This window comes from Numenius arquata, chromosome 15, assembly GCF_964106895.1.
Source record: "Numenius arquata chromosome 15, bNumArq3.hap1.1, whole genome shotgun sequence".
Taxonomy (NCBI): domain Eukaryota; kingdom Metazoa; phylum Chordata; class Aves; order Charadriiformes; family Scolopacidae; genus Numenius; species Numenius arquata.
This window is the reverse complement of record NC_133590.1, coordinates 4,088,158-4,109,226: the sequence shown is the minus strand read 5'-3', so window position 1 is coordinate 4,109,226 and position 21,069 is coordinate 4,088,158. Positions and strand designations below refer to the sequence as shown.

Below are 21,069 nucleotides of genomic sequence, written 5' to 3'. Positions count from 1 at the left end.
TGTGTGCAGCAGCCTGCCCGTGGATAGGCTGATGCTGTGTCGGTAGCCGGCCATCCCCAGTGCCGAGGGCTCCTTGCTCAAGCCCTGCCTGACGTTACAGCTTTTCTAATAGCCTTTCGAATCATCCGCTCTGCAAGACTGTCTGAAACCTATAATACAGAGAGACAGACGTCGTTACAGGCTGAAATAACACTTAAAAGCATATCTCCTGAGGAGCGTGTGAGGTCTGAGCAGTGCACGTCCGCCTTTGCATGCCGAGCAAGGAAACATGCTATTACTGATAATACTAGGCGGTTGTGCAAGGCTGAATTCTGCTCGCTGGCGCTTTTTATCTCTCACCTCTCCTGTGCAAATTCTTTGCTGTTTGTGCATGCTGCTGTTTGTAGCTGTGTGCATTTACCTGTGGTTTCACATCCCAGGAAGAGTGTCACTTCCCTGTCCTTTCCATCCTTTCACCATCTGTTTTCCTCTTTTTCTTTACCCTTGTTTCCTTGACCCTGCAGTCTTCCTTCAGGTTGCTGCAGCTGTGCCCTGAAACTATCTTGCTGGAAATGCCAGAAACTTGCATTTTGCCCTTGCAGAGTGACAGCGGCATCCCTCATCTCCTCAATGCACTTTTTGTTCGCTTGCTGGAATCACGTTGAACTTGGCTTGCTCCTGGGTGGACGTTGTGTGTTTGCTGAAGAGATGTTTGTTTCTCAAAAAAGTGTTGTGGCTCCCTGCCCCTGTCCAAAATCAACTCTGCCTGGTTTTACACCCTTGTTTGCGCTTTCTTACCCTTTCTTAGCATTTCTTACCCCTTCTTAAGGTTTTGATCCTTAACAAAAACAAGTAAAAATTGACTGGCTGCAGACTTAGACCTGAGCTCCCCGAAAAACAGGCAATGGCAAGTTCCTGCTGGGTGGATTTCATTCCACCTCCATGCACTGGGCTGAAAGTTGCAGTACTCTGGGAGGTGATTCAGAAGCAGGAGAGCCTGCCCTGCCCCTGGGCTGCCATGTCTGTAGGGTGGGAAGGTGGATGACTGGGTGTGGAAATGACTTCGGCTGATTTTTATCCACTGCCTGCGAAAGCCTGAAGTCACGGAGGTTGCTCTTAAATTACCCCCCTCCGGCCCAACAGGACCACAGTGCTCCTGGAAATTTCCAGGCAGGGGACCACTGACTCAGAGCAGCCAGATTTCCTAAAGCTTCTACACATTTAGGAACATGAATCTCCACAGCAGGTTGGTAGGATTTGTGCTCCTCCATCACTAAAAACCTGCTCTGTGCTCCAGATCAGTGTTGACATCTGTAGCCTGGTTTTGGGGAAGGGTGAACACCTGCGACCTGTAGGGAAGTGGTGACTCTTTGAGAAGGTGTCTGATGTCCAGGACCCCCTGTGATAAATATAACTTGGATATTTGTGTTTCTCTAGTAATGATACGTATCATTTGCAGTTCTTGCTCTTGCCCCATTGACTGCATAAGAGCAAGCCCTTTGAGATTTCAAAACACACTGTAGATATTAAATATCTGAGTCTCATAACCTCTCTGCAGATTAGCTGAGTGTTGTTGCCCAGCATTGTAAATGGGTAACTGAAGATATACCCCTGCTGAATTAGATGGAAAGAGGTTAAGTAACCTGCCCAAACTGAGAAGGGTGTTAGTCATAGAGCCATCGCTAAATCTCAGCCCCATCCACTGTTGGTTAGGCAGCATTGCTCCTCTGCATAAGTTTGTCTCCTTTCAGATGCAGCTGAATAAAACATGATTTAATGTTGTCTGTGTCCTTGTTAGCCTGTGCTGGCGGGACATTTATCTTTCTCCTTCAACATGCCATAATTGTTTCTCTTCCCTGGCAGTTCCTGACTTCCCAGTGTTAGTCTTGGTTTTGCCAGCTGGATGCATGTGTTTATGCACACTAGGAATAAAGGCAGAGAGCTCACACCTTTGTTACTCTCTCAGACAGGATGGGAAGGCTGAGTGGATAGTGGTGGGGACCAGGGCATCCTCCATGCAAAATAAAGCACTTGAGTTTTGCACTTGTTAAGTACCATCCTGCGTTAGTGCAGCAGCCAGCAGTGCTCTCTACACACACCCCCGCACTTGGACCTGCCAGGCTATTGCCAGGCTTCGCTGTTTGATGCTGCTTCCTTATTGCAAGGTATCTTTTTCTGCTCTATAGAGTAGTTGCACATGACCAAAGGCCAGTGCCTTGTTCTTCACAGGCCTGCTGATATCAAACGGATTTTCCTTGTGTTTTTGTAACATCCCTCCACCAGGGAAAGGAGAGCCGTAGGTCTGGAAGCACTCAGCTTTGAATTTCAGGCCACCTCAAACAAGACCCCATCTTGTAGTACTGGAGACCTGCAGTTTCAGATGAGGATTTTTTTCATTTTTCAGCTGTTTTTCTTCACCTCCACAAGCAGGAGTGGTCATGGAAAGAAATCTGGCCACTTCTAAAGCTCGGTTAAAAACAGCCGTGAGGATAACCAACTGCCCTGTCCTGCCTTCATGCTTTGGCTGGGCCTTCTGGTGTGTCTGACCAAGATCAATCAGATGTCTCATGGGTTATTATAACCAGTTCACCCTAATGCACCTTCATTTAGTTCTGGTGCAGTTTTTCATCCATCTTTCAAGATTGTTTGTCCTGCTTTCAACTAGCAGAAGAACCAGACAATCTCATTTTGTCAAACAGGTTTACAGCACCTCTAAGAAGCTTGGTCTATATTTATCCTGTGGCCTATTTTCAAAGTAACTTAGCACAGGAGGAGGTGAACTCCAGCCTCTTTTTCTCTCCTGCTGGTCATTTCTGGAGGCAATCTCAGAATCATGTCACTTAGAGCTGCTGTCCCATCCCTGTGGGCTGGGGACGGCTCTTTGGCCTCTTTGGGCATCATCAAGCTCTAGAATATGAACAGCGAATTCATAGCACGTTTCTGCCTTCCATGCTTGTCTCATTGGCTTGAAGTCTAGCTTCCCAGTACACTTCAACATCATGTGGTTGCTTCCCAAATCATACTTAACTATTGCTAGTCGTGACAAGCACTGTGTACCTGTGCCTTGTGGAGTGTATGGACGTTGTTAGCCAAGATGCACTGCAGTGAAGCCTTCTTCATGCAGAAATAGCCTCTCTGCCTTTTTTTTTTTTTTTTTTCCCCCAGGCAGTTAATCAAATTTCTTTTCCTGTCAATTTAGGAGCAAATTGTTGTTTGGTTTTGGGGTTTTCTTTTTAGCAAGCTCTGCTTTTTCTGTTGATAGTGCTTAATGGAAAGCCTAATGAAGCACATTAATCTGTTGTATTAGCAGGTGTTGAGTCTGTAGGTTTTCACTGCTCGAATTTGTGCGCATTGACATAGAGCCCATAAGCCCTAACCACATTGTTTGAGGTGCTGTGCAAACACATCATGGACACTGTCCCTGCCACAGAACACTTATCTACTCAGTGTTACGGCTCTGCACTTGTGGACCAAATTCTGCTCATGTACACATGGCAAAAAAATTACATTGACTGACTCTAGGTACCATTGTTTGTCTAAATTCATTGGATCCTACTTGACATTTGTAGTCAAGACATGCTCTTTCGTTTCTTTTCAGGTAAGTAGCTGGGTGTGATGCTTTCCTTTTGTGTTTCTTTCCCCCTGCCAGGACTGTTTTGCCTCCTCTTGCTTGGTAGTCTAGGTGTTTGAGGCCATGTTTTAAAGTTGACTTTTCTAAGTGCTTCTCCCTCCCTGTTTTCTTTCGCAGGCACTGGTTCGGCTTCCTCCTCACATTTCACAGTGCGATGAAGTCTTCAGGTTCTTCGAGGCTCGCCCGGAAGACCTTAACCCTCCAAAAGAGTAAGTGCTGCTCAGTTCTTTTTGATTAGCTGGAAGGAAAAGATAATTTGGTTTTATTACTGCTGTAGGTGTGGGAACAGATTTTGTAGCTTTCAAGCACTACCTAGAAAATGCCCGGCAATTATGTATAACCACCTCTGGTGTGGGGAGGACAAGGGAGTCAAGCAACCCTCAGACACAATTTTCCACCATCCTCCACCCACCTTTGCATTGTTCCTTGCTGATGGTTCTAATGAGGGAACCTCCCCTGGCTTGTGGGTTTTACCTGATAATTATCACCAAAGAGTCATTTAGTTCCCAAAAGCATTGGCTCAGCAGCAGGGGGAAATCCTGCCAGTAAGCACTTGGCTCATAATTACCAGCTGCTTCTTTAAATGTACTCCTGCCCAGAGATACTTAGTTATCTGAAGGGAGCAAGACTGTGGTCCAGATCCAAAATTGTCTCTGGAGAGTCTATTCTTTCTGAGCAGGAAGCCAAGAAAAGGCTGGGAAAGAGTTCCCATTGAACACGAAACAGAATCGTAGCCTTTACCTTGGAGCGGACGGGCTGATTCATGCTGATGCAGTCAGGGTTCAGAGGACTAATTTGTCCAGGGAGAGCGTTGGCAGGAGGGTATTTACAAGTAACTGTGCTGCCTCACCTGATGTTTCCTTTTCTCCTTCATACCAAACAGGATATATTTTATTGTGCGCTGCAATAACATTTTGACTTAGTCCCATTATGTTCTGTGCTGCTTTGTTGCACGATTTGAAACTTGATTGCAGGCTGTGTTACTGTAATTTGCTTTCTCCAGTGATTGCACAGCCCGTCGGGTGAAGCTTTTGGGCACTTTGGCGCATGCTAACCTGTAGTTAGCAGAAAGATTTGTATCGGCTTCAGCAGTCTGTAAAGGAGAGGACCTGTGCAGTTTGATTTCTCAAACTTTGTCTCTTGCACATGCATGGCTTTATACAAGGGGATGTATTAGCATATGTACTAAAGAAAACACTGCTAGTGCAGCTGAGAGTAGTCTTTTTGATTTTTGAACGAGAAAAAGAGCAGGTTTTAAATCAAAGGTCTGGAAAAAGAGCTAGCGTGGGTTTTTTTGTTTTTTTTTTTCTTTTTTTCCTAGCCAGACTTGTTTTAGAATACGGTCTGGGGTGAATAAATACAGTGGCGTGTTCATTGTTAAACACATATTGCAAACTTAGAAACCATTGCAGCAGGATCTGCCTATACTCTGAGACCTGTTGACCATCACAGTTTCCACTTAGGATCTGTAAGAAGGTTTGCAAAGGTGGCTTGAACCCACAGCACCCCTCTGATGAAAGGAGACATCCCCATGTGCCGCGCAGAAACAGACACCCAGCAGAGGAGTGAGGTCCCCAGGGTTATGAGAGGGTTTACCTGGAGGATCTCAAATGGACCTTGGAAGTCTACTTGAAAAGCTGTTTAACGCTCCTGTCTGCTTTCTGTGCTGGTACAGACCCTACAGCATCAGGCCTGTGTAAAATAGAGTCAGGATTGGACCTCTACAAGACAGAGAATGGGGACCAAGGCCCACTCCTGGGATGGCATTAATCATTATGGCTTCCTTTCTCTTCTCCCTCCTACAAGTTGCTGAGTTTTGCTGAGCTCCCTGTTCAACAGCCTTGCAGCAATTTTCAAGTTATCCATTCCCTCTCCCCTGGAAAAACAAAAAAGACTAAATTTTCTCAGCCCAAGCCTTGCATCTTATTCCAACCTAGTAATAAGTGTGATTTATTTCCCTGGAAAATGTAGAGCAATAACCTGATTAAATCTCACTTCACTAATGTCTGCAAGACATTAATCTAGCTGGGTTTAAACAAATCCTACCTCGTCTTCTGTAAGCAAACAGATCTTAGGGAAGGTGTCTAAGGTTTCTGCTGGGAGTGCTTCACAAAAGATGTATTGTTGAAACTGAAGATTAGTCTCTACAAAAAGATGATGTTAAAGCCAACGGAAACATCTTAGTGTTTTTCTTCTGTGAACTGAGGGGGAAGGGAGGAGATGTGGGGCTCACTGGCCCACTGTGTAGGGTCTGGTGGAAGGACACCTCCAGGGCGATTCTCAACCTCAGCAGTCACTGCAGGAAGGAGCACGATCAGCCAGAGAAAACCCCGATTTATTTCCTTGTTTTGCTACTCTGCCAAGCTCCCCCCCGAAACAGTGAGCCAGTGGTGCCCTATGAATTCAGTCTTTCCCGGACCTCATGATCCATCGTTCGTCTCACTGGGGGTGGTAAGGGTGTAGCCTAGGGCAACATCTAGACTACCCTAATTATTTTATCTTCTTCAGCTGCTTCTTTGAGCTCTCAGTGCAGAGGTGGTTTGTATATTGATATATCAGCGTGGACATGGCATTCAACGGTCTGGGTTAAAGCAGAGCAAATATTGCCAAGTGAGGGACTCGGCCGCCAAGGGATGTGTCTTGTGCCACCTTCATGTCTTCCTTCTGTGCACAATGGGATGGTCTTTCATTTTGTGACCCCTGCTCTGTTTTTCTGCAGCAGCTCAGCTTCATAAGACAAAGCCTGACCTAGAGTTTAATTAAATGATTTTCAGGAGTGTAGCCTTAATCCCATGGGCATTTTGGGTTGCTGAAGCCAGAGACGCCATTGAGTTATTGCGTGTCAGCAGAGCAGTGACTGAGCACGTGCTCCCAGCCAGAAAAACACGGAAGCTTAAACTTCGAGGCAAGAGTCACAAAAAAGCATGGTTTATCTCACAGCTGGAATGTGCAGAGAGGTATCCATGCCCTTAATTGCTGAGCCGTAACTCGCAATGATGCACATGCAGTAATTTATGTATTACTGCGGTAATTCAGCTGCGCAGCTATACCCTTCTCTTCTGTTCCTATTGTCCTAAAAGAAACCAACATTCCCCCGTAGTCTCTTAGGCACTTTTACAAATGTGTTCCCGGCTTCTTCCTTATAACTCTTCATCTGCCCTACCCTTGCCTCCTCCCTGCTTCTGCATACTGTCCTCTCCGGGTTATGCCGAGTTTGGCTTGCAGGCTGCTCCCTACAGGGTCATTTCCTACTGCTGCTGTGCTCCGATTGCCCACAGTGCTGAGCAGCACACAATCCAGCTATAATAAAACCTGGGCTTTCCCAACACTCTTATAATCCAGCCAATTTGTTCGGTTGGATTCGCAGCTTAGTTTTTTTGTTTCCTGTTTTGGTGATGGTCCAGGCTTTTGAGTCCTGTGACAATAGGCAGAAGGTATTCCATTCAGCCCCATTAAACCTCTTCCATGTACAGCAGCTTACAGGCAGATAGCTGGAGAGATGTCACAAGAAATCACAGCGTTTTGAACTGGCTGACGGTCTCCTCCGAGTCTGCTCCTGCCGGTGGGGCTAGCTCCAGGTCAGATAGCTCCCAACAGCAGGTTTCCTTCATGCTGCTTGGGAGACACCATAGGAGGACACTAAAGCCCTCCATGGAATAGTCTGGGGGCTCTCTTGGACCATTTCACATGGTGAAAGCACATCTTTGCAAGGGAACCGGCACGCGTTGGGAGCACTGATGTGCAAGGCAGGGTTTGGAGCTCCAGTGCCGGGGTTCCCAGCACAGCCTCTTCTGCTGCCCTCACTCCACTCCACCGATCAGCTGCAGAGAAAGCAGGCTTCAAACCCTAAACTCTGGTACAACAGGAGCAGTTTCCAACTCCTTATGTTTGTAGTATGTGGAATTTTAGTGTTTGAGCAAACACATTTGTATATAGGCAAATGGCTGGGCTTGTGTCTTTTACCGTGCCTATGTAAGGACTAGATCCTGCACTGCAATGGGAAAAGATACTATAAGGTAAGAAGGAAGTGCATTTTTATTTTTCCATTATTTTAAGTTAAAACACCATGTCACTGAAAGCTATTCATTTACTGGATACTTCTGTTAGTAATTATAATTACTGATAACTAAGCCAGAGGTGGATTAATTTCAGACTTCTACTGGGGATTTAAATTCAAGGCTGAGGTCAGGCCAGGGCTCATAGTCAACAAACAAAATCTCAGAAACCATTTTTTTAATGATTCTTTTTTACTAGAAATAACAGAAATACCCAAAGAGTAGGATTAATCAATTAGACATTGCATATGGTCCACTGCTTTTAGGGCTTTTTTGCAGTTAGGTTCAAAATATCCCAGCCAGACCACTCATGTGAGAGTTTGCTTTTCCTTTCTGGGTCTGGATCCAGTCTAAAAAGCAGACCAAGCACCAAGGATTCAGTTCTCCAATACTCCCCCTGCAGAAATGCATGTAGGCTCAAACGAGACTTCTGTTTAAACCACCACTAATAATATTAACAGCTGAATTTAAATCAGTGTTCAGCGTCTGAGAATATTTTTCCTGCAGGAATCATAACGTGACTTTCAAACAATATGCAAATCCAGGAACACTTGGGAACTTATTACATATATGACGTTATATTATGATATTTGATGCAGAAAGTGGACTTAATGCTGAAGAGGCCTTTACTGAAGAACAGAAATGCTTTATTGTTGTCTGTAGCCATGAGATTTATTGATCATATCTCTATCACGTAAATACTGGTATAACACTCGGATACTCACATACCAGGCAGTCACTGTAAAATGGAAGCTGGATTCTCCCTTTATTCTTCACATATTACAATTTTCTGATAAGGAATCTGGAAAGAAGTTGCCAGGGTAGTGCAGTGACCGTGTTAAGAAGGCATGCGTTAGTTTATGAGTCTACCAGTGCTAAAGTGTGTGTGTTATGAGTACCAGTGCTATTGGAACATAACTCCAATATTCAAAAAAGGAAACAAAGAAGACCCGGGAAACTACAGGCCGGTCAGTCTCACCTCTGTGCCTGGCAAGATCATGGAGCAGATCCTCCTGAAATCCTTGCTAAGGCACATGGAGAATAAAGAAGTGATTGGAAACAGCCAACATGGCTTCACCAAGGGCAAATCGTGCCTGACAAATTTGGTGGCCTTTTACAATACTGCCACAGACTTGGTAGACAAGGGCAGAGCGACTGACGTCATTTACCTGGACTTATGCAAAGCATTTGACACTGTCCCGCACGACATCCTGGTCTCAAAATTGGAAACTCATGGATTCGATGGATGGACCACTCGGTGGATAGGGAACTGGCTGGATGGCCGCATCCAAAGGGTTACAATCAATGGCTCAATGTCCAGGTGGCGGCCAGTAACGAGTGGTGTTCCGCAGGGGTCGGTACTGGGACCAGTACTGTTTAACATCTTTGTCGGTGACATGGACAGTGGGATAGAGTGCACCCTCAGCAAGTTTGCTGATGACACCAAGCTCGGTGGCGCAGTTGACACGCTGGAGGGAAGGGATGCCATCCAGAGGGACCTAGACAGGCTGGAGAGGTGGGCTCGTGCAAATTGCATGAAGTTCAACCAAGCCAAGTGCAGGGTCCTGCACCTGGGACGTGGCAACCCCAGGCACAAATACAGGTTGGGTGGAGAATGGCTGGAGAGCAGCCCCGAGGAGAAGGACTTGGGAGTGCTTATGGATGAGAAGCTCAACATGAGCAGGCAGTGTGCACTGGCAGCCCAGAGAGCCAACCGTGTCCTGGGCTGCATCAGGAGAAGTGTGGCCAGCAGGTCTCGCGAGGTGATTCTGCCCCTCTACTCTGCGCTCGTGAGACCCCTCCTGGAGTACTGTGTCCAGCTTTGGAGTCCTCAACACAGAAAGGACATGGACCTGTTGGAACGGGTCCAGCGGAGGGCCACGAGGATGATCAGAGGGATGGAGCACCTCTCCTATGAAGACAGACTGAGAGAGCTGGGGTTGTTCAGCCTGGAGAAGAGAAGGCTCCGGGGAGACCTTATAACAGCCTATCAATACCTGAAGGGAGCCTACAGAAGAGCTGAAGAGGGACTCTTTGTCAGGAAGAGTGGTGACAGGACAAGGGGCAATGGTTTTAAATTGGAAGAGAAGAGATTTAGATTAGATATAAGGAAGAAATTCTTTACAGTGAGGGTGGTGAGGCACTGGAACAGGTTGCCCAGGGAAGTTGTGGATGCCCCATCCCTGGAAGTGTTCAAGGCCAGGCTGGATGGGGCTTTAAGCAACCTGCTCTAGTGAGAGGTGTCCCTGCCCATGGCAGGGGGGTTGGAACTAGATGATCTTTAAGGTCCTTTCCAACTCTAGCCATTCTATGATTCTATGATTCTATGATTCTATGATTCTAAAGCACAGTTCCCTGATATGCTTTTTTCTATCCATAAGCGTGACTGTGTTTACATACGACTATTTCTATTTCCCAAACGTACTATAATCTGCCCTGTAATAACAATACCTATTGGTAGAGGAAGAAAATTTTTCATATGTAAAATATCTATATTTATTCTGATTTGTTTGATATTCCACAAATAATTTCTCTCATATTTCATCCCAACCCATTTGACAGTTGAGTCTCTGAGCAGATGTGCTATGAGAAAAGCTGTCGTTCTTTTTTTGTGGTTGATCTTTATTACAGGCCTTACAATACAGATAATTTTCACATCATTTAGGAATGTGGTCAGCACCATTTTACGACAATTGGCAATGGTATTGTGACTGCTCAATGCATGCATTTTATTAGGGAAATTCATTCCACTTGACAGATGCAGAATGGAAATTAACTTCCTTAAGAAATGCAAAATCAGAAAAAGAAGTTTTATTTTTATGTGATTTATCAGCTGGGAAGTAAATTGTAAAACACAGCAGGAAAAGCTCCGGGGGAAGATGGTGGCAGGATAAGGCAGTTAAGACCCACTGTTCTGAAAGGAAGAAAAAGTTAATATTTTCAAAGAATGATTTAATCACCTTCACTGACATTTAGGCAGCTAAGGATGCAATAACCTGTTAGGACGGAGTTTGCCAAAAGCCTTGCTTGGCAGCTCCTAATTAGTCATCCAGCTGTCATTGGTGTCAGTGGGAATTAGGTACCAAAGCTCTTTGAGCATCTGAGTTAAGTAGAGCACCTGTGTTTAGTTTTTCAAGGGTGCCTGGTCTAGGACTGTATTTATGTAAAAACATTTGGCCTCAGCACCTAAATTTGTTGTGAAAATGGTTTCTTGGCTTCTGAATTGCAGAAGTGCTTTCTAGTATCCTGCCTGTAGTGTGGGACTGTGATAGATCTGTGGCCGAGAGGTCAGGCAGCCTTGTGCCCCAGAAATTGAGGAGTGAAGTGTGGCCGATTCCCAGTTGTGCCCCCTCTGACCTGGGGAGCGGGAGCTCAGCCTCTGGGACCCAGCCGCTGTCAGATGTGGCTCTGGCTACCCTGACAGTGTACACTGCCTTTCATCAGTGTGTACTATCATGATCTTTGGGAAGGTCTCGCTTGGAGACTGTTATCTTAAATAAACTAAGCCAATACAGGGATGGAGGAGACTCTAGGAATGGGAAAAAATGAAGTAACAGATGGATTACTCGTCCTCCTCTTTAGTTTCACGTGAGACTTTCCCTATTGTTTGCAACATATAAACGATTTGGGCTGGAATATCAAATGGGGGATATTGAAATCTGCTACTGGCTGCAGCGTTAGTGATAACAGCAAGTAAGGCAGCCTTCCTGAGAGGAGATTTGAATCTTTTTGCTACTTATCCAGAAAATGAAAAATGTTTGTATTATATGTAGATAAATATCAAACAATAAACCTGGGGGAAAACAGAAAGCACATGAAATGAAATAGGTTCAGCAACCACAAAAAAAAAAAAAAGATGCAGAAGACTGGCAGTTGGAACAGCATAAATTGCTGCTGTTATCATACAGAAAGAGCTTTTACTCCTTGCCTTGAATATCACATCTGGGCTTGCTTGTGCTTTGGAGGTCTGACTGTGAAAGGACACGGGGCTGAGAGGAACAAAGATAGTTTAATGCGCTGACAGCACTGGCAGCCAAGTGTACAGAAATAGCTTTTGCCTGGACTGGTTATGAGCATGTGGCAGGGTTTAAAAACAGTGTGCTGTCACGGGCGCAGGATGGGTTAAGAATAACCAGTCTGATCCAGAATTCATCAGAATGTGACCAAGATCACAGCCTTGCTGGCACGCTGCTGCTTCAGCGGTGGCACTGGACGCTGCCTTGCTGGGACCAAACATCACAGTAGTGTCAGGGCTAATTAAAATTTACAGCTTATGAGCACAAATTCAATGAGCACAAATAGAAGAGTTGAAATGCAGAGATGTTGCCTTTAGAAGAACTAAATGCTAGGCCTGTTGGCTCTAGGGCCTTTTTCCTGTAATTTTTGTTCATATCCTAAAGGAACAATCACTGCTGATAATTTGCCAGTGCCTATTTTGTAGATTAGAAAGTAATAGTTTGCTTAATGTTTAACTTAACCCATGAAATTCTTTCCTTCCGGAGAAGAGTAGTTCTGTGGTTAATGCAGAGGATTGGGAAATCTGCTCCTTTTTGTCTCATTGATTTATTTTGTGATGTTGGAAAGGCCTCTCACATGGCTGTACCTGCAGTGATTGCAGATATATGGTTTCAGAGGTTTGCTGAGAGGATTTGATTCTGGTACAGAAACCCTGTTCCTTCCATAGTATGATTCTAGAAATGACCAGTTACAAAAATAATTTGTTTTTAAAATAATCAGTCAACGTTGGAAGAAACATTACTTCCAAAACCTGTCAGGAAAGCCTGTTCTGCTGGTGCTTCTATATGCAAAACCAGTTAAGGAGCCAAAAGAATAAATTTATTCATCTGGCAATGGGAGAAACCCAGGCAAATGAGGAAGGATTGGAACAGAACCAAAATAACGATTGCGAGATTATCAAGCTTGATGTGACTGATTTGGGGCGACCGTTACCCTTGAACCCTCACTTCTAGAAATGTTTGGTTCAGTGCCACGGGTTCTTCTGAAAGTCCCTGATTAAAGACTGGTGATGCTTGGTGGATGCCCCAGATTAGGGGCAGCCCATAGGACTGAAACGCTCAGGCTGATAAATGCTGAAGAGATCTTTAGGTCCACGCAGAAGAGAAGCGTCTGGTCCTGCTGTGCTTTGTGGATAAGCCTGGCACCGAGGAGAGGAAGAGGGATGGGGACTTCCTCTTCTTATCTGGATGTCTTGTTCTGGTGAGCCCCTGCTAGCAGGTTAATTGCACGCACTGAGGTATCTGTCACTGTTGACTCATGACCTGCCAGGCAGGAGGAGATGGGGTGGAGTTCTCTTTTCACTAACAAGACAGAATTGAATATAGCCTGTCTTGTCCTCTGCGTGTCACGTCTCTGAAAAACAAGAATAGGCAGCTTATGTTACAAATATAATTATATCGTGGAGAAGAATCCAGCTTGTCATTGCCATGTCTATATTTAATGTGGTCGCACTATTGTTTAATGAAGATCTTTTTCCACTCTGAAGAGGAGGGCACTAGGGACAGACATGCTCAATGGGGTGTTTGCTGCCAGGGTGATAAATTAGCCCCCGGTGGCGCCTGGGGTCAGATGGGACTTTTCAGTGCCTTGCGCTTCCTATTGTTGATCGCTGTGTAATTTTGACGCTGCTTATCTGGCGAGTCCCTTTATTTTTAATGCTGTTGAGGACCAGTAGCCTTGCTGGTTATAAAAGGAGCATTTTTCTCATGTACATGTGCCTAGTGCAACCCAATATGCTATTCTGAACTGGTTGGGGGTGATGTAGGACACCCCATTACATTTGATGGGGTTTTATCAGGCTGTACTATATGTTACAAGGGAAGGCATTGCTTAAAATGTGTTCTAATGCTGTTGACTACAAGCCCGGTGGAGTTGACGTCTCACATTTATTTAAGGTGGAGCATTTCTCTCTAAGCACCGGGAAGTAGAGGTGATGTTCCTCGGTAAACAGGACTTTGAACCCAGAGTCTCTGGTACTGCCCTTAGCATCCAGCAGTTGCCACTGAAGAGCGAGGAGGCAGCGTTAGCAATCAAAGAGCGCTGAACAACAGGTAAAGCAAGTCAGGTCTCTCTGGAGAGCCAGCGCCTCCTGCTTTGAGTTAGGAGGAGAGCTGGGCTTCCTTTCTGGCTTGGCTGTATCATAACAGCACATTAAACAACTACTGTTTGGTGCACCTGGCTTCACCTGTTCGCCCCATCCCACCAAAGGGTTTGTGCTGGAAACCCATTTCATTACACACACAGGGCTTGGTGGTTTGTGTCCACAGAGTATTGCATTCAGCTCCCAGTGCTGTTGCTGTTTAAAATCTTGCTTGTAGCAAGCCTGGAATAAAAAAACGTTTGTGGTGGTAGGGAAGTGTCTCCTGGAGTGCTGCACGTGTCCGAGATGATGTCTTTTGCTCTGTTCTTCTGCCTCTTAAGGTAACAAGGTGCCTTCTTTAGGAGTTCGGGTGTGTAAAAAATACCAGACCTCAAGTGGCTCTGGCTGTAGGAGACACGATGATTTATGGGGAGATCCATTTCCACCCTTTCCATCTTCTTGACTGGTCTGCAGCTGACCGTCTTTCATCCGTGCTGTTCCCAGAAACACAAGCAGAGGATCAAATAACAACATGTTTTGACTCCAAAGTCTGGAGTGACTTATCATGTTATCAAAGCTTTTGATTTAATTGAAATTTCGCAGATAACCCTAAACCTGCTTTTAAGTGCAGACTCAAGCGCCAGTGGGAATTCAATTAAGACCCTCCCCCTGCCCTTTTTAATGCTTGCATTTTGTTTGGGAGGTTTATGGAAGGGATTTGCTACTGCTTATCTCTAGCTAGAGCTGTGTGTCTGGGTTCAAAGATGCCCTTTGTCTTTGGGTCACTTTCTTTTTCCAGTTATGCCAGAGTTTGATTGGAACAGCCCGGCTGACAGTAGCGAGCAATTTGAGGTTTACGCTGATGTAAGGATTGCAGAATTTGTTGTGTTAAAAGTAGAATTCTTTCCTTGTTTCCATTCACAGCTCTTAAAACAATTGGCCTAAGCTCAGGAAAGATGTTCGTTTAAACAGACCTCAGATCTATTCTGAATAGAGGATTGACTGTGGCTTTGCAATACTTTAGTCTAATCTAATAAATGCTGGTTATTTGCTGGATTCTTGCAAGCTGTATTTGCTTCCCAGCTCCAAGGAGTTTTAATAGCCACTCCAGTAATGCTGACTGCAGTGCACTGTGGTGAACCTCAGAACATTGTATATGTCTGATTACATTTGCTTTCAATTACGGTCTTGTGGGTTTGAAAAATCAGAGCAGTTCAGGCTCGTTTGGGAACCACCGCAAAAAATCACTAGTAACCTGAGATACCTAGGGCTTGAAAATATAAAAGAAGAAGAAAATGTTGAATGTTTGGGGCCAAAAAATGTCTATTTTGCTTTTTGGGAAGAGACCCATTGCAACAACTGTGGGGTTAGGACGGCAGGGGCACCATATCTAAGAGATAAACCTTTCCCTTTCCCATCCAAGCGTGCTGGGAATGAAGTATGACTGACTCACACCAGAGACAGTGTTCATCAGAGACTTGAAGCTGTCCTGGTTCACTAGTGAAGCAGCAATGTTGCCGTCTTTGGTGCTCCCTGTTGGATAGGTTGCTGATCCCAGTCCTTTTTCTAATGGTTAGATCCTCACCAACATTGGCCTCTCTTGCTAGGGGAGCTGTAGAGTTCTTGAGGATGTTAAAATTAAATTAATCTTCTTATTTCCATCAGAATGCAGTATTTTCTAAAGGTGTTGATTATCTTCTAAATCTGGGTAAGGAGGAGCTTTCTTTTCATGAAAACGTTTTTACCAAAAATGAATTTCTCGGTTCCTGTTGAAATGTGGTCCCAAACCCCAGAATTTGGACAGTTTTCATCAGCCCCACTGAGCAGCAGGATGGGTGTAGGGTGAAAAGACGTGCACAGAGACATCCAGCAGATGGCTTTTCAGGCAACCTCTTCTGCAGTGAATGGCGTTGAGGTCTCTGGAAGCTGCGTGGCTGGGACTTGATGTGCCATTCACTGCTGGGCTGGGTCTGGTCCTGCTGACTTAATGCCTTGCTCTTCCAGCGGGCAGCCCTGGGAGAGCATCAGTCAGTGGCTGATCCCTTTGTCCCCCGCCAGCATCTGGCAAGCAAAGAAAGGGCTCTCATGAACACATTAAAGACCAAGCCCGGGTGCAACACTCATTTAGGGTGAAATGAATATTTCCTAAATGAAAGAGGAGCAGGGAGGGTTCCATTGTGAAAAAGCCCAGCCACAGCACTGTGACACCAGGGATGGTGCAGTGAATTTCTACCCCGGATGGGAAGGTGGGATGCAAGGCTGTCATCAGCCCCCTGACAATATGGGCAACCGCAGGCAAGGTGTGTAGGCTGGTTAACTGGGGTAGCTTTTACTTTATAGGGGTACCAGTACGTGTTGCCAGTGTTCTGCGTTTCTTTCTATGGGATGGGACATTTTAGCAATACAGCTCCCAAATTTGGGGAAGCATGTAGGTAACAAAAATCAGCGCTTTCCTTCCTGTGATCCCAATAATAATGTTCTTCAGCTTGCACATAACCTCCACAGTCCCTGTAGCCAGTAACCTGGGTGCTGAGGCATCTTGCTGGGTCTGTATTAGTTCCTTCGCCTCCACATTTACCTTTGTAGTGAAGCTAAGGGCCAGGGGCCACTGGGGAAAGCTGCAAGAGTCGTTCACATCCCTGCAAACAGCTTTAAACTCTTCCAGCAAGAGGTCAGTAGAAAAGTATCTCATTGTTTGCTGGGCCGTCTCAATGCACAAAGCAGGGCTCTGTTGGACACGCACTAACAATGTTATTAATGTTCATGATGCATCAGTGTCATCCCCTGGGGGGAGGAGGAACCCCCGGTGGCTGACTTGCACAGGCCATACCAGCTAATGAGATGCTCTTCTTGCCAGGCCTGACAAATAAGCTTCTGTTAATCTTCATTGTTATCGTTTTCATGCTCATCTGTGCGTTCGGGAGGGGGTTGTTTTACAGATGCTTGGCTGAGGGGGTGGCAGGGTGCCCCGCACCAGCTAGCGAGCGGGCTCCCAAGGTGAGCGGGGACTTTAAGACGAGGCAGACGTTCCGCAGATGAGGAGAAAGCCCTGAATCCCTTCAATAAAGTAGTATGTTGGAGCGAGTGGTTGCAAGAAGTGGGAGTTCTGCAGAGGACGGAGATAAAAGGAGGCTTTCAGGCAGGAGAGAGGATTCCTGCCTTTTCCAGATGTAGCATTTGCATTTGGAGAAGGAGACCTGCCAAAAGGCCAGGCTGATGAAGGATGCTTTGTGGTGCTTCCAGCCTGTGAAAAACGCAATGCTTTGAAAGTTAGGTGCTTGTGGATTTTTAGGCAAGAGATGAAATAGGCATCATAAGAGGAGTCCCTTTCCTCCTCTTCTTATGGAAGGCTGGTCTCCATTATGTAATTACTACCTTTTTTTTCTTCCTTTTTTGTCTCCTTTCTCTTAAGGCTTTTTTAAAAATACACTCTTGCCTCAATCATTCAGCATCCTCATAAATCAGAAAATTTTGGCCGTGTGGATTTATGACAAGTGTTTTATATTTAATTTTTTTGTTGACAGGCATATAAACTACTGAGCCCTGGTTTACAGCTGGTTTACTGCCCAATAAGTCCTGATCCCTGGCAGGGTGAATGATGTCAGTGAGAGAAGATTGAATTAATATCAGTGAGCCGAAAATTTTTGGCTTAAACAAACAAATGTTGCTTTCTGCCATGTTTTTGTCTATTCTACTATGTGCGCAGAAAATCTTCAATCTTATCTCCATTTCAGATATGTTCAGTTCAGATACAATCACATGCCAGGGAGCTGTATAAGTAGAAGATGTGATTATGAGTTTAAGAGAGCACTGACCCAAAATAGAGCATTTAGGAGCTTGGGGCTCTAACAGTCCTTTGCAGGTTTCCTGAAGAAGTTTTGCTAATCACGTCTGTGTCTTCTTTTAAGACCTTATTTTCGAAACATCAAAGCAAATTCTGAATTTTGAATGAAGTAGGACACAGCCCTACAGAGACACGTGTCAAAAACATTTCACCTCCGGAGTAATGCAGCTAGATAACATTAAACTTGCTGTCAGCCTCATCCCGAGAGTGGTTCTCCTCCTCCAAACATTTATGCATGTGGGTAGTTTTCTACACAGTGAATAACTGGATGGGATTCAACAGGAGCACACACGCACCCAAAGTTATTTGTGTGTGTATTCATGTGTGTGTATGTTTGATGGGAATGAAAAATTCTGGAGAGGGCTGGGATATAAGGGAGGTTCATTCATCAGTAACCCCCTCTGCAAATCTTGTTAACACTTCTCTCTTGCCTGGAGATGGATATGGATGGAGAACACACACACAGGCTTTGGGGCCAATGCAACAAATTTACCTTGAATTAAGTCACCGGCTTTCAAGGGATGAGGGTAGGTGACATCTATTCTCAGAGACTCCTAAACACAGATGTCACACAGCAAAACCAGCAGAGAGGTTCAACTGGCCTGAACATTTAGAGGTTTAATATGACAGATAATTTGTGTGTGTGTGCCCTAAGTGCTCTTTTTATGCATTTATTTTTACTTATATTTCATAAAACAAAAAAAGGGACTTGAAACCAATTGGCTGTATATCTTTATCTGTATCTTTGAGGGGACCTTTTAACTGTGTAGCTGTAAAATCGAGGGAGCACAAGCACAGTCTCCATAAGGGAATGCAGCTGCTCAGAGACAAAGCAGTAAGCGCAAGGTGGTGCAGAAGACCTTTCTGTATTGCTGTATTTTACAGCTGTATTTGCTGTAAAATCCTGTCGGGTACCATTTTCACTGTGGTTTGTTTGCTGCGACTAGTACTTGCTCTGTGATCAGGGGGAATTCATCCTCAAACAGGATTTGGCAGATTTCTCTCCAGTGTAAAGGACTAGGTCATCGTAAACTGTCTAGTGTGAGTTGTAGGCAGTTGGCAATATTGGCATCTCTCAATCATATTGACAATATTGGCAATATCTCTTATTTTAGATACATACATAAATCTTTTATTTTACTGGAAATTTTAAAATTGTGCTTTGTTCTCACCTTGTGCTTTCTTTTTGCTTTCTTATACCATGCCTGACTGCATCAGCTTCTCTGCTTCATATTGACATATCTTTTCTTGTGCCATTTTTAACTGTCCCTGGGTTTTTCCATTCTCCTTACATCCCCTGGATATTGTTTGCTTCCCTCTTAATGTTTTCTGCCCTGTTTCCCCCAGCATTTCTACACTCATTTCTACTTTTCCCACTGGTACATTGGGTTAATTTGCTGTCTGATGCATTTCTTCTATCACTTTTTCTCTTTACTGTGTTTTTTCATCCCCAATCTCACATAAGAGATAAGAGAGGGATGATAGGAGTGTCCTGGACATGGGCGAGATCTTGGGGCTGAGGATAAGTGTGCTCTTGCTGTCTTGTAGAAGCTGCTTTGTTGCTGGATTTTCTGCTACCAAAGATTACAGCCAGGACAAGCCAGTCTGTGGCTGTAACAGACAGTGGGAGCAAACCCAATTCCACACATGCATCACACCCAGAGCAAGGATCTACCCTCACTTTTATTAGTGACCCTGATAACTAACTCTCAGCAATATGGGGCAACCTGCTCTTTTGCCCCGCTAAAGGCAACTTCTTTTAGGAGAAGGGATAGAAACCTAATTTGGCAGAAATAAAATCATCAAGGTCTTGTGGTGGTTCATAACCTGTAATTTTTGTAAAAGTTGTCTCCATGGCCTGCCAAACAGAAATTCATCATCTCTGGCCTGAAGTTATCGGGTAATTAATCTTCCATGGTGGATAAGTCAGGCTGGGTTTTCGGTCTACAGGCATGGAGAGCTATGAGCTAACCCGCAGCACCGCTGAACCTTTTCTCTCTCCCCTACTTCTTCATTTTCCCATGACCTTAGAAAAAAAAAAATCCGCACTTCATAGGTCTTTTTTTTTTTTTTTTTCCTAAATCACACTTTATGGAACACAGTTTTAATACTGTACGGTGCATGTTTAATGATGTCCATATGGGTTTGTGGGTACAGGAATTAAATACATAACGGTTCACGATGACATAACACGGAAATGCAACTCCCGCAGTGCTGGTGTGTAGGCTGTAAAGGGTTATTAATAAAAATGAAGTTTTTAAATAGAAAACAAGCTTAGCAGCACCGTTTTGGCCTCGGGCCCATCTCTGAGTGATGGAAAAAAAAAGAGGCTGGAATATATGGTCTTTCCTCAATACATGAAAATAAATACATTTTACCACCATCCCCTGCTAAATGTTTCAGAGAGAAAGCTGCAGGCCTGACGCATGGCATCTCTCTTCAATCAGAGCCTGAGCTCAGGGAGGTCTGGAAGGGATATTTCAGCAGGGTGCAGAACACATCAAACAAATACTAAGGGGGAGATTGATGCCTTAGATTATTAAAATGGGGTAAGGCCACAATGTTTTGATTGGCAAAACCTTTCAACGGGCGGACATTACTGTTTCAGAAGAGCAAACTGCTCTGTTTGTGGGTGAGCCAGGAAAATAACAACTCACACAGTTTGGGGGAATGACCTCAAGGAAATCCCATCCCGTCTTGTAACCAGAGTTGCTGCATCAGTAAGCCAAGGAAATTACATAATGCGCCTATTAGTATTATAGACAAACAAAGCACGTTTGCTCTTCTGTGTCCAGCCTTGTCCTATCTGCAGTTGCCCCAAATCTTTTGGTTTTAAGTCTTCAAAATAAATGAGACAGCAGTGGATGATGTGCTGAGAATCTTCCTCTGAAGATGCTGTGTCTGAGATATCTCTCACTGATTTCCCAGTGACAGTAACTGTATGGGGAGCACCGGCACAAACTGAATGTGGTCCTTCTCTTGGCTGGTTCTTCACCTAGTGTTTTTGCTGGAGTTTGAGATGGTCCCAGAGTGAAACACATAGATGTAAATGCACCCAAACTAGCTCTAGAATCTGTGGGTTTGGATTTTCCATGTTGCAAACATGTCTAAATTACCTCCAGGTTGTAGTCCAGGACAAGGTTAATGCTTCACAGCCCTTGCATGACGGTCAGGATGGGCCAAAACCAAAAGTGATCCTGCCCTGGTTTCTGTGTTGTGAAATCCCAGCTGCATCTCTCTGCTCCTCCTGCATTCCCTGCTCTGTCTACTCACATCCTTCAGCTCCAGCACTCACCTCCGCCCATCCTTGCACCTCTGGATCTTGGCACATGGCTTTCCCTAGCAAATGGCCATGGAGGATGCAGTGGGAATGCAGGAGGAATAAGACTTTCCTGCTTTATCCAGTGCTGTCTGGGGCATATTCCCACCGTCTGCTAGTTCCTTGGTGCCTCCAACTGTTGTT

General features: G+C 44.9%; 1 protein-coding gene across 2 annotated transcripts in view; it reads left to right on the top strand.

Moving 5' to 3' along the window:
• SH3PXD2A (SH3 and PX domains 2A) overlaps positions 1-21,069 on the top strand; it is a 272,406-nt gene that overhangs the window by 123,868 nt on the left and 127,469 nt on the right. For both annotated transcript variants that reach the window (XM_074159062.1, XM_074159061.1), the window contains exon 5: positions 3,728-3,819. In XM_074159062.1, the coding sequence (XP_074015163.1) occupies positions 3,728-3,819 (92 nt within the window). The remainder of the gene's footprint in view (positions 1-3,727; positions 3,820-21,069) is intronic.